Source organism: Solenopsis invicta, chromosome 1 (genome assembly GCF_016802725.1).
Source record: "Solenopsis invicta isolate M01_SB chromosome 1, UNIL_Sinv_3.0, whole genome shotgun sequence".
Classification (NCBI taxonomy): Eukaryota; Metazoa; Arthropoda; class Insecta; order Hymenoptera; family Formicidae; genus Solenopsis; species Solenopsis invicta.
The window spans coordinates 18,726,152-18,740,211 of record NC_052664.1 but is presented as its reverse complement, the minus strand read 5'-3'; the positions used below and the strand labels follow the sequence as shown (position 1 = coordinate 18,740,211).

Here is a 14,060-nt window from a genome sequence, read left to right as displayed (position 1 = left end):
ACTTTGAAAGTGAAGTTTTAGGTAATGTTTCAGTTTTATCCTAAGAAATCTGAAAAGATGTGATAGGTGTAACATTGTGTCTTAAGAAAATTTTCTCAGGTCTTCATATAATATGAGTGATCAAATTTTGAGAATAATATTATGATTCAATCAGCAGGTTATGTTTTTTTAACATTATAATGACTATTTAAAAAACATTAAAAAAACATTGTCTGCTGATTGGGAATTAGTATAAGCACTCCTCAATGTTTCCAAATCTTTTTACCTCAATTTTTTTTTAAATGTAACTTTCTAAAATAGTATTTTAGAAAGAGGAGTTTAAAGTAATTTAACCACAAATAAGATATAAGAATTTTGAAAAACAGTATTTATAAGAAAGCATGGAGTGTTTGAAGAATATTTTGGAATTAAAAACGTAAACTGTGTTATTTTTGTTTAAGAGTATGAAATGTTTATGAATTATACAAATTTTTTAAAATATGAAGTCATGTATTACTGAAAATATTACAAGGACACTTGTAATATTGCATTTAATGAATTTAAACCATTATTACATTCTTTTTTAATTCTTTTTACATAAAATAATGATCCAGGGCCAAAAACGAGTTACTGCTCAACTTGCTCCTAGTTGGTGAGCCTGGACGGTGTAGAGTCTATAAAAAACTGTTTTCCATTTTCCTCGGATGATCTGGCTATCTTGACCTGATATTGCTTCTGTTACGGCATTCAAATTAATGGCTGCGGTAGCGCCTTTTGTATTGCCAGCTACTTCTGTTAATGTTTTTACAACTTGAATTGTATGGATCTAAATACGCAAATAAAAATAAAATGTTATTAAATTAAAAATCGTAATAAGGACAAAAAACGAGCATTAAACAAATGTTGATCGATTACTCAATAAATGTAAAAATTTATTAAATCGAACATAATCAAAAGTGAATCTACTTAAGCAAAACTTGTGGATCATTGTCATTGCTTTTAAATGTTTACTAACGGTTGACTCAACGACATTTCATGTTTCCGATAACGCTTTGAGTATCTGACATGAATCTTCTTGAAGAAATGCCTTCAATTTTTTATCTTTAAACTTTTTCGGCTGACCAAGGCGCTTTTTGTCATGCACTTTTGCTCTTTTTTTGATACAAAATCCGACATCTTCAATGTGATAAAAAATTGCATTCTTTGCACCCCGATCAAATGTCACATACTAATTATTAAAACCTATTGACAGTACTTTCATATACATCAACAGTCAAGAATTAATTCAAGCACCTAGTTTTAACTCTACGTAGTCTTCTTCAATCACCATTCTAACTACAAAATATTGACACATTTTTCGTAATTGTTAGAAAGATCTATTAAATTTGGATTTAATAAATTATTTTACTAAATAATTTAATAAATTTTTATTTTTATTGAGTAATCGATCAACATTTGTTCGATCGTTTTTTGCCTTTATTATTTGTAATTCTTAATTTTATTATTATGTAATAACGAGCTAGATTGATCATAAATTGTAAGTTTTAAAATATACATTATTGCACACTGTTTACTTTATATAACTAATATTGCATACATTTAACTATTTTTTTTTTAATTATCAACAACATTCGAATATTTCATTTGAATTCTGTTAACTTTAATTCGATAAAAAAAAAAAAAACAGCCATAGGGAACAGCCACAAATATATATCCTATTATTTATATATATATATATATATATATATATATATATATATATATATATATATATATATATATATATATATATTTAAAAATGTTTAAAATTATATATTAAGATTATTATCATACATAATATTATCTGTTCGGTGATTGTTGTTATAATTTGATATTTTGTTATATATTAATATTTCGGGTGTTCATGCGAGAGTGACGAACTCATAAATAATAGATTGCAAATTTGAACCTAAATATCTCGCATATATTTTAATTCATAATTTTTAACGAGAGTTACAGAAAAACTTCAATTCTAAATGACATATAGACTAATATATTCCATCCACTCTCATTACTACTACTATCTGTTGCACTTATTACGATTAGTATTCTTTAAACTGATAATGATCTACAAGTATAAAAGACAACATTTCTCTGTTATAAATATCAATCTTTAGAGATGATATTTATAATTCTATATTTATATTTTTATCTTGTATTGATTTTATATAAACATCTGTATTCGCTTTACATTAAACTTTAATATTTCTCTATGTACTAGTTCTGCATATATGTGTCTAGGAATAAATAATAAGAAATGCAAGAATAACCAAATTCATGTGCTGTATACCTATTTAATGTATTCAATTCTTTATAGTTTGCATTATAAAATATCATATTACGTTAATTCTGTTACATCTTGTAAAAAAAGATTTATATCTTCGAGACCTTTTCAAAAAAAGGTCTTTAGAGAATTTTTATATTAAATATTTTCATTTTTAGAGAAGACTTACAGTAACAACTTTTTGGGTTATTGTGTTAGCTGGTAACATAGTAATTGGTGCAGCCACTAGGATCCACCTGTATGATGGAAACTGTTTCATCTGGATTGATTATTGTCTGCAATAGAGTTGTCGGATATTGGGCTGTCATCTGCTAAACAATTGTAATTCAGAAGAATAAATTATTATATAATATCATAACTACATCTTCATAAATTATTAAACTTACAAAAAATAAAATTGATAAGAAAAGTATATTAAAATAAATAAAGTAACAAATCTCTTGATTTCAACTTTCAAAATATCTCAAATATTTCGAAAAAGGGATAAATTGTACTTGAGTACAGTATAATATTCGCGTTTCACAAATGACAGTAAATAATATTTTTTTAAACTGCAGCTCTAAGTCGAGAAACGTTTGTTATAATAAATATAATATTAACAGGCCATTGTTATACAAGAAACGTCCAACTCACATGAAGTTCGTTTCAAGAAAAATGCAAGTAATATTTGAAGAGATTTAAATATATAGATAGAATTGTTTTTTTTTTTATTAATTTTAGGCTTAAACCTTTTTTGTTTAATGTAAAAAAATATACAACCAATTTTAATTAGAATATTAAAATATAAATAAATTTTATCTACAAATGTTTCATTATGAAATATTGTAAACAAATTAATATATTAATTATAAAATCTAATATATGGTATAACAGAAAAAAATGGATTTAATTCAAAACCAAACATGTCAAAAGATATATTTGCAAAAAATATGTCAGTTCCATATTTTTGATTCCTTCTTTTTCTATTGGGTATAGATTGTAGAAACAAATGAAAATCAGATTTAGAAAGATTAAAAATCACAAGAAAGATTTACTTAAATTTTACTAAGTAAGCAAAATGTAATTTAATTTTGCAATATAAGCATAATATACAAATCTCTTTAATAATATAGTGATCAAAAATTCATTTCCTGTCATTCTATATCGATTTTTAAAAATTGTATTTTTTATCAAACTCTATCCATTCTCACCTGAGTAGCAGTGGTAAGAGTTATGAGAGACGCGTCAATGATTTGTGCTCGCGAAGAGTTTTCATTAGATGAATCTGTGCTGTTGAGGTGTTCCCCATTCTGCCCCTGACTCAAAGAAGGATGCGATGAAGAATCAAGCGTCGCTTGTTGCATTATAACATTGGATTCGTCATCTTCACTAAAGGTTGGCAGAAGATCTTCTCTTCCATGGTGTTTGTAACAATTTATTACAATTTGCCGCAATAAATCAATCCAAGGGACCTGCAATAATGGTTTGCACTGTTCGAATTTCCATGTTTAACACTCGATTAATCAGTTTTTGGAATAGATTACTCAATTGAGCAATTTATATTCATTGAGTACTTTCCATTTAGTGATAAAAGCATCGTTTTATCTTTTTGATAATGAATAACAAAGATAGGATGACACGTGTGTCGATTTGGGCCATTAAATCAATATTTTTTATCAAATGTGTAAAATAGTAGAGTTTAGAAAAAAATTAAACTCTTTAAAATTTGATAGAAGAAATAGATTTATTTCTCTTCTATTAAAAGTTTTAATTATTTTTTCAAACTATTAACATATATTTGCAAAAAATAATATAAAAAAATCTAGCTTTAAAGCTCTTTATATCGAAACAGAATGGTAATAAGAAAATAAAGAAATAATTTATAATATCTTTATTTTACAATTCTTATTTGATTTTACGTACTTTTCGTTTCAAATCCTCCGATCGAACATCCTTCCACCAGTCATGAGACCAAGATACTTCTAAGGGCCACCAAGGAGGTCGTCTATTTCTCCCCCAGCAATGCTTTTCTTTACATGTTGAATACTTTAATAACAACGGCATGAACGTCTTAAGATGCTCCCGTGTCATCTTCTCTACTGGGGTCAGTATACCATTAATTACAAGTGGTGGTAATTCGAATAATGATGGATCATCCTGTACAGGCGACGGCACTTGTTGCGTAAGTGCGTTCTCTAGTTCCTTGATGATAACGGTCCTTAGATTTTTAATTACAACTTCTAAGGGTTTTGTTCCAAAGACTTCGTAAATACTATTTGGTTTGTCTGGCATAGCCACTAACATTACTGCCTGTTCTCCTCGCGTAACAAAATCATCAATAGTTTGCTATAAAAAGTTTGATAATAATTTTTATACGAATCGGAACAAAATACTCAGAAATACTCAGAAAGTTTACATCTTCTCTTAGAATTTTTTATATATGTAAATTATAAAATATATTGTAAATTCTAAATAATTTCTATAATTTCTAAACAATACATTCAACTTTTTCAGATTTTATAACATTTTATTATAAATTATAGAACAAAAAACTTAGAACTCTTAAGATATTTTATAATCAACATGAAAAATTGTGAGAAAAGATGTAGATATTTTCGAGAAGAGTTCCAATTTTGTATAAAAAAGCCGAAAAAGTTATAAGATTATACAAAAATTCTGAAAAATTATATAAAAAATTCAGCAAAAAATTTTCACCAAAGAAATGTATATATCAAATTTTAGAAGTGTTACAAAAATCTAACAAAAAATTCTAGAATTAAAGTATTTTTGTTGATTTTAATAATTAAATATACTTATTTCTAAGAAAAACATAAATATTTTACAAAAAGATAAATATTTCTACAAAAAAACTATAAAAAAAAATTTGTACAAATTTTTATTTTTAGTAGAACTTTATATTAATCTAAAGATGTATATTCATATTTAATTTGTCATAAATGTAGGATTTCTAAAAATAAGATCTTGAAAAATTAAATTTAAATAATTATGGATAAAAAAGAAAAATTATTCAAATTTTTGTCAAGTTTCATAATAAGCATGATGCACAAATGTTTTCAATAATATAATAACCAAAAATTCATATTCACTTTATATTTCATTTTATATCTATTTTTAAAAATTCTATTTTTTATCAAACCTCATCTATTTCTACCTGAATAGTAATGACAAGAGCTTGAGGAATGATATGTGCTGGCAAAGAGTTTTCCTTAGATGAATCCGTGTTGTTGAAGCAAACAACTTCCATCGCTTGCTGCTGTTGCGATTGTTTTCTTTTATTTTGCTTTTGATTCAACGAAGGATGCGATGAAGAATAAGGCGTCGCTTGTTGTGTTTTAACATTAGATTTCATATCTTCACTAAAAGTGTGCAAAAGGTCTTCTCTTCCGTGATATTTGTAACACTTTATTACAATTTTCCGTAATACAGCAGTCCAAGAGATCTGCAATGGTTTGCACTGTCCGAATTTCCATGTTTAACACTCGGTCAATGAGTAATTTTGGAATAGATCACTCGATCGAGCAGTTTTTTTTTTAGTGAGTACTTTCCATTTAGTGACACAAGCATCGTGTTTATTTGTTTAAATTTTCAATGAGTAACCAAGATAGAACAACGCGTATGTCAATTTGGGTCACTAAATAAAATCAATTATATCTTTTACCAAATGCAAAACCAAATGCAATGTAAAACAGTAAAGAGTCTAAAAAAAAAAATTAAAATTTTTGAAATTTAGAAAAAATTTAAAGTTCTCAATATCGAAGCAGAATGATAATAAGGCAATAAAGAAATAATTGCAAATATTTTTGTTGATTTTACTTTTCGTTTTTCATCCTTCGATCGCGTATCGCCTGCCCGGATATCAATCCAACGTAATTTTTTGGGCCACCAAGGAGGGCATGCATTTTTTATTCCCCAACCAAGCTTTTTTCTGCCTGTGGAATACTTTAACATCAACGGGATGAACAACCTAAGTTGTCGCTGTGTCATCATCTGCACCGGGGTCATTATACCATCGATTACAAGTGGTGGTAATTTGGTTAATTGATTTTGCACAGACGTTGGTACTTCTTGCGCAAGTTCATCCTCCAGTTCCTCCATGATAACGGTCCTTAGATTTTTAACTACAGCCTTTAAAGATTTTGTCCCAAAAACATTGTATCTACTATTTGGTTTGTCTGGCGTAACCACTAACACTATCGCCTGTTGTCCCCGCGTAGAAAATTTGTCAATAAATTGCTATAAAAATTCCGATAATAATTTGTAAAATTTTAAAATAAATATGCTGTATAATGCCAAAGTATAAGTGAGAACATGAGAATGTATGTAATAATACTAATATAATAATAAAAATGTGATTGATAAATCATAATAAGATTCCACTTACTGTAAGGTGTATTAAAAGTCTATTTCGTCGTATCTTTTTGGTAAAGTCGAACACAGTTTCGAAGCTGTGAACCTGGTTTTGTGTTTTTGTTAATACATTGGTAGCAACTCCGACTTGTCCTAAACATTTTTCAATGCAAGATGAATGTTACAATCGCTTTATACTTCTTGATATGTCAACATAATCAAGGATAAAAATAAAAAAAGCTTTAAAAATACAGTGGTGTGCAAAAGTTTCCAGCCAGTGACATTTTGTACTCTAATTTATTAAAAATCAACCTAATAAAATTTTCATAATTATCACGTATGAGTATAAGATATACAATAGGTAACGAAATAATATAGTAAAACAATGATAATTATGAAAATTTTATTGGGTTGTTTTTTAATAAATTATAGTGCAAAATGTCACTGGCCGGAAACTTTTGCATGCCACTGTATTTTCAAATCAGGTTGTCAGTCATCATCTAATTAAATTAATTAGATAACACTTATTTATAAAGCAAAAAAATTTGCTAAGCTACATTAACATATCAACAATATGTATTTCCAATACATACGAAACAAACAAGTGTAAGCAACAATGAAATATAAAACGGCTAATTTATCTCATTATTCTGTGAATAGTATTAAGGCACGATTATCAAAAATTTAAATTAATGGACTCAAGTAAAATTATTTTATTATCGGGTTGGTCAGAAAGTTTTTTTATATTTTATGCAAAAAAGAAAAAAATTTTTTCATGAAAAAAGCGCTTTTATTTTAATTAATTTATAGTTTCTGCCTCATCTAATGACCTCCTGCCATTAATCTGTAAGTTTAAAAATTCCATCCTTGAAGAAGGCATTAATTGGAATTAAAGAAACGCTTCGAAACTCTCTTTAGACTTTGTCCGCTGAATCGAATTTTTTCCCGTTAAAAAAATTTTTGCAAAGATTTGAATAAATGAATAGCGCGAGGTCAGGGGAGCATGCTGGATGTTCGAAAAGTTCTCAATTTAACCCTTTCGTGTCTGATTTGTTTTATGGAATAAATGGCATCAAATTCACGTACGTCTTATTAAAGGTTTAAAGTTGCTGATTATAAATTTGTAATTAGAATTTCAAAATTCAAAATGGCGGATCCAATATAACAGATCAAAATATTACTCAAATCCAAATTTAGTATTTTTATTCACTATATTGAATTTTGATTCATTAGATTCATAATCAGTAACCCTAAAAATCCTTGGAGTATGAAATTTATTCAAAGAGTAAAGTTTTACTCTTTTATTCAAAATGTACAATTTTATATTTTGATACACCATTTTGAAAGCAAATAGTAATTTTTTAAATAAATATTCCTTACACTGACTTTTAAAATAAGCCCAAAAAGCTTATTATCTTAATTTTTGTGGAAGATATATGCATTTTACCCTATTTTATAAATTTTTTACAAATAATGCAGATCAAAGTGAAACTCTCGAGGGTATTAATTTTTTAAATAAAAAGTCCTATTCTTTATGTTTAAAATGAACCTAGAAAGAAGTTGCTACCTTCATTTTGAAAGATATAAAGATATAAATTGTTGAAGATTTGACACATATATGTACATACATACCACCAGGCACAAAAGAATTAAGCTCTTCAATTTTTCTAAACTCGCTCATATGGGGGTGAGCACTGTCCTGGTAGAAGACAATATCTTTGCTGTCGAGGTCCTTGAGTTCTTCGAGTTTTAATTTCTTTTTAAGCTTAAACTTCCTACTGCTATAGGTACGTTCAGGTAGATTGACTTGGTAAAATTCATTAGTATTGGACAAATCTGAGCATATCATATTGCACCTTAAAATAAAATAAATATAAATTAATAAACTTGTCAATCCAAATTTGGCATAATCTGACAGTAATTACATCACTATTTATTTAGAACATTTCTCCTCATCTCCAATTTCGATGAAATTAAGTTCGTTTGACGCGTTTTTGTGCGAAATGAAAGAATTTGGTAGAAATAAGCATCGCTCTGTCCCATGAAGCAAGATTAAAACACGTATGCACCTGTAATGCATCGCTTGGTGATTTCAATGATAAACGAATTAATATGTGTGTTAAATAACAATAAATAAAAATAATGAAATAACAAACTATTCTTTGCTTTAAAAGCACAAATTCTCTGTTTTAAGAACACCAAATTTTTGTGTTTTTAAAACAGAGAATATTTTATTTACACTCGTGTTTCAAATTCGTGCATTTTTTGCATGCGTACGTGGGCATAGGGCATACTCTTGTCGCTGGATGGCTGGATTTCGTCGATATGACAGATTTTCTAACCTGTATAAATGTCAAATTTAACGTTTAATATTTCGATTCACGGGACAGAGCGACACTTTTTTCTGTCAAATTCTTTCATTTTATGCAAAAATGCGTTGAATGAGCTTAATTTCAGCAAAAGTGGAGGTAAGATAGGGTGTTCTAAATAATTACCGTGAAACTTTATAAAGTCGGTGAAGAATTGGAGCCCGGGAGCCGGCAAGCGAAACGCGATCTTTTGATTACATTATCACCCGTCCGCAGCAGCCATCAGTGATCACCAATGACAAAAGGCACATATCACGTGTAAGTACGTGAGAATGAGTCATATAACTGCTCGTCAATGTAAAATGAGGTCACTGGTTGGTATAGAGTGGTACAATCACAACATGATGCTTGGGAGAGACTTGATAGGTTAGGACCGATGCCACCTCTATCTCGAACACCTTTGACTTTGATAAACAAGGTGATTTTCGTTCACGTTACATCGGAAAGGGAAACGCCGTGACGACGTCTCATCGTGGCGTTCTTCATCGTTTTTTTGGTATTTATGCACGGTATGTTTGATTATTGATGACGCCGCAGCGATCCTTTATAGTGATTAACGTGTCATTGACAGGAGTCTGATGCCGGACTTTTCCCTCAGCGAAGAATTCCGGAGAAAAAGAGAAACGTAAATCGCATCTCGCGAGAGAAGCCAGCTGTTTATGTTCGATCTGTCACAATGGAACCTGGCACGAGCAGTTCGACGGATGACTACGCGGAGATAATACGGAAATTGCCTCTGCATCTGAGACTAGCGTACGGCACAGGCCATGTACTCAATGACATTTGCGCTTCCATGTGGTTCACATATTTACTGGTTTTTTTTCACCTGGTCCTTGGTTTTGATCCCACTTTGGCTGGCGTTGTGCTGCTCATCGGTCAACTAGCAGATGCCCTGGTTACTCCATTTGTTGGTTTTCAGTCTGACAGAAATGACGATTTTTGGTTGTGCAGATACGGCAGAAGGAAGACTTGGCACTTGTTAGGTACTATTCTTTATCTTTTTTTTTTATTGTCTTTATCATGGTCAGTCTTGCTGTTACCTCATTTAACCAGTAAAATATTGGCAGTATGCTAGCAGTTCGCTAACAAGTGCAAGCGGAATGTTATGGCATCGACTGTATCTACTTTAAGCTCATGTTTTGCCAGCAGAACTTGTCCACATAATCTGACAAAAGATTATTAGAAGAAATTGAATTGCATTTTGTAATTAAATGACATGTCTATTTGGTTTACAAAATTTTTAAAAACAGGTGGGAGAAAAATTAAGAGGATTCTAAATAATAAAATAAGACCAAAATCAAGAATAACAAAATTGTGATTAAGGCTTTGTTTTTAATTATAGATATTCATATAATCTAAGTTTTATGTGAATTTAAATTTTTATAAGTAAACAAATGAAACAATCACAATTTTGTTATTCTTATTTTTCATCTTATCACTCAGAATCTTTCTTAAATTTTCTCTCATTTGTTGCTGAGCACCTTGTATACATAAGCAACAGATTTTTTTATTTAAGAAGGCTACTTAAACCAGATATATCGTAATTAGAATTAATGCTAAAATTCTATTGGTAATTTGCTGCCAGTTTATGCCAGCAAACTCTAGAAGATGACAAATTTAATGCAGACTCAGTTTATGCCAAATTACCGCAATATTCCAAAGTGAATCTGCTATTGTATTTTGTTAGTAGATTTTATTATAGCTTTGCTAATATTCCATTGACAAAATTGTAGCAAATGTTTTACAAAATTTGCTTTTGACAAATCTGAATTTATTTTATGACACTGCAATAATTTTTTTGCAGGCACTATTTGTGTACTATTAGGATTCCCATTTATATTCTCGCAATGTTTAGGCTGTGAAAGTGCGCATCAATACGCACAGTTAGTTTATTACGCTGCTTTTGTGGTAATCTTTCAATTTGGTTGGGCGGCGGTACAAATATCGCATTTGGCTCTAGTCCCGGAGCTTACACCTGCTGAACACGAGAGAACTGAACTTATAGCTATAAGGTAATAGTGGAAGTTATTGAGGAAAAGTAGCGTGTATACAACATTTATTTAATGAAGATAATATGTATAAACATAATCTCTAATCCTGTTGTAATATTAAATAGGTTTACGTTTACTGTCTTTTCTAATGTTCTCGTTTATTGTATTATGTGGGGTGTCCTACATGTAACGAGCGATGAATATGACTCTCAGATTGGACCTGGTGACATTCACAAATTTCAGAAAGTTGTTCTAATTGGAGTCGCAACTGGATTAATAGCATCTATTATATTTCATGTTGTTGTTAAGGAAAGCGCTAATGGCAATGCTAATGGTAATAGAGTACAATTATCTTAATATTATGTATAAGTACATATATGTGTAACAATAGATTTGATATTCTTTTAGGTAGTTTTTTGCATAGAAACCCCAGGACAGCATCAGTATTATTGAGAGATATCAGATTGTATCAAGTAGCATGCGTCTATATGCTTACACGACTATTCATTAATTTATGCCAAATTTATATGCCTCTTTACTTACACGAGTCGTTGAATATGCCTGCGACATCTCTGGCTTATATACCATTGACAATGTATCTAAGTAGTTTTTTGACATCTTTAATCATAGAGAGACTCAATACAAAATGGGGACGAAAGGTAGCGTATTCCATCGGTGCTTTACTTGCGATATGCGCCTGTATATGGATACAATTCGGCACCGGCGATTTATATATTAAATATCAGATCTACGTTGTATCTATACTATTAGGTAAATAATGTGATTCAATTTTTAATTAGATATAAAATGCAAATGTAAAAGCTTATAAATTTTAAAAACCTGTAAAAATACTTTGCTAATTCAATTCGCAATATTTCAGGTTCCGCTGGTGCAATAATGTTAGTGACTAGTCTTGGTGTTACTTCCGATCTAATAGGAAAAAATACTGAGAGCGGTGCCTTCGCCTACGGAATAATGAGCTTTACAGATAAACTTAGTAACGGTCTGGTGGTTATGCTGATTCAGTATTTAGTAAAGTTAGTAAGAATATTATTTGATATATATAAAACTTTAATTGAAATTCTTATTACTTAAAAAGTTACAAGCTGAAAGAAGCACAGCTTTAACTGTATTTGCTCTTTTTAGGCATTTTTCGTCTGGTTATGCTAATTATTACTACAGAGACATTCTTACATATGTCTGCGGCATTTCTGCGGCAATTGCTTTACTAATGATTTTATACATCAAACCGTTTTCTCGTACTACGGGTACGTTTAAAATGTATTTGTTTTAGTATATGTTGTGATAATAACAATCGTATATCTTTCACTATATAAATTTGAATAATTGTTTCAGTATTTGAAACGTTTCGCAACGATGATGATGAAGGTTTCATAGAAACTCCAAATGCGATTGATGCAAACTCCACTGCAAATGAATCTCAATCTAGTGTACATTGATGATCTGTAATAATGTAATTAAAAGTCCATCCATCTCTCGTAATATTTATCGTAAGCTCTTTACGATGATCATACTGGAGCATTTATAGCAATTAATTTATTGCTCTCCGTAATGCAAAACGATACATACAACGATCGCATTTTATAACTTCTTAGTTTTATTGATACCGGCTTCGAAATATTCAAAACTGAGGGAGAGGAATTACCATTCCTCGATGAATTAAAGTAAAAGCTTTTAAAAGTATAAAAGTGGAATCAAAGATCTAATAACTCGTAACACAAAGTCTAATAATTGCAATCATATATAAAAATATTTTAGTAACGGACAAACGTTCGAACAAGTACACACGATTTTGTAGACGAGCAATGTTTACGACGGTTTTTTACGATCATCGCTTACGATTAAAACATTGCGATAGATGTAAATGGATCTTTATTTGCAATATCTGGTCTAAAATGTGGAATGTAAAGACATTTATATTTACTGAAAAAGAATAAGTAATACTTGCTATATAGGCCATGATGTGTGATATATACTAAGAACAAACTATTTTTTTATTTAAAATTGTTGATATTACAATTTAATATATTTTAATGATATTAGAATTTATTTTATCCCATTTAATGAATTTATTATAACACGATATTGTAAAAAATTTTTTAATGAAATATTAAATATTTTTTAAATACAGTTATTACCTGGAAATCATACCTCAAAAATATATAGCATATATAAACATGTTTTTCTGATTTTAATACGATTGAATCTATGTATGCCTACTGCACTTTAAAAGGTAACTGCGTTCTTTTATTTGAGTCTGTGTATTACATTTTGTCACACAAATGTAGAATCTTGGGAAGTAATCTAGAGTTACTGAATCGATGTTATCTTAAAATTATTTTTATATTTTCTTTTCATTTGTCTTATGTATTTCTGAATGTTTGATTTTTTAAATCTTTTTTTTTTATTTTTATTACATGTATAAAAGTGACTGCTATAATTATGGTAACCATACGTTAAATTTGTTTTCAATAATTAACATAAATACAAGACCGTGTGAAATGTTTAACACAATGAAAATTGAGAAAAGACCAACATTAGTCATAGATGTTTTTAATATTTTTTTTTCTTAATAATTTAAATTTAAACCAATAAGGGTTTATTCCACTACAATAGAACCAACTTTAAACTATTAGAAAATTGTTCAATACTTCAAGAAAAATTTGTAATACGCAATTCTTGTCAGTCAGTAGCCATGACCATGATTTCGCTGATACGATTTTTCAAAATTCCATTTCTACAACGTGAACTACGATGCCAATATTTAGATCTCGGAAAGCATGTTACTTGCGACTATTGACATACTTGGCGAAAGAAGCACGTATACGAGCTTCAAATCGTTTTTGTTCTAACCGTTTTCGCGAGACTGACTGATTCGTCGTACTGTACCGACGATAATTTACGCAAACGCAATGAGGACGAGGTGCGAATACCGAATTGTAGAAATGAAAAAATAGTAGATACAAGTACAAATTGACTCATCGTTTGCCGCTGGCGAATCGTTCGTTCCATCTCGGCCGCACTTCTTGA

General features: G+C 29.6%; 2 protein-coding genes across 5 annotated transcripts; one reads left to right on the top strand and one right to left on the bottom strand.

The window, feature by feature from the left end:
* Positions 1-490: 490 nt before the first annotated feature.
* On the bottom strand, positions 491-8,725 carry LOC105201167. Its single transcript, XM_039449484.1, is given in 10 exon segments — positions 491-805; positions 2,472-2,522; positions 2,524-2,613; positions 3,493-3,753; positions 4,205-4,627; positions 5,454-5,741; positions 6,116-6,535; positions 6,684-6,802; positions 8,282-8,505; positions 8,575-8,725. Coding segments are annotated over 10 exon segments (2,070 nt in total). The 5' UTR covers positions 8,577-8,725; the 3' UTR covers positions 491-613.
* A 276-nt stretch (positions 8,726-9,001) lies between these two features.
* LOC105201166 (major facilitator superfamily domain-containing protein 12) lies at positions 9,002-13,075 on the top strand. 4 transcript variants are annotated; one of them, XM_039449490.1, is made up of 9 exons: positions 9,002-9,117; positions 9,235-9,527; positions 9,590-10,001; positions 10,823-11,030; positions 11,135-11,343; positions 11,418-11,780; positions 11,890-12,046; positions 12,156-12,277; positions 12,366-13,075. In XM_039449490.1, the coding sequence occupies exons 3-9, from the start codon at positions 9,695-9,697 to the stop codon at positions 12,467-12,469; spliced, it is 1,470 nt and encodes a 489-aa protein (XP_039305424.1). In that variant the 5' UTR covers positions 9,002-9,117; positions 9,235-9,527; positions 9,590-9,694; the 3' UTR covers positions 12,470-13,075. The 4 variants fall into 4 exon arrangements, with proteins under 4 accessions (XP_039305424.1, XP_011167385.2, XP_011167383.2 ...); XM_011169082.3 differs by lacking the exon at positions 9,002-9,117 and having other exon boundaries at positions 9,136-9,276; positions 9,343-9,527; XM_011169083.3 differs by lacking the exon at positions 9,002-9,117 and having other exon boundaries at positions 9,135-9,514.
* The last annotated feature ends 985 nt before the right edge of the window (positions 13,076-14,060 follow it).

Coding starts and splice junctions, on each gene's coding strand:
- LOC105201166 (XM_039449490.1), top strand. CDS start 9,695: ATGGAACCTGGCACGAGCAGTTCGACGGATGACTACGCGGAGATAATA. Junction 11,344..11,417: donor CGCTAATGGCAATGCTAATG/GTAATAGAGTAC, acceptor ATATTCTTTTAG/GTAGTTTTTTGCATAGAAAC. Junction 12,278..12,365: donor ACCGTTTTCTCGTACTACGG/GTACGTTTAAAA, acceptor TAATTGTTTCAG/TATTTGAAACGTTTCGCAAC.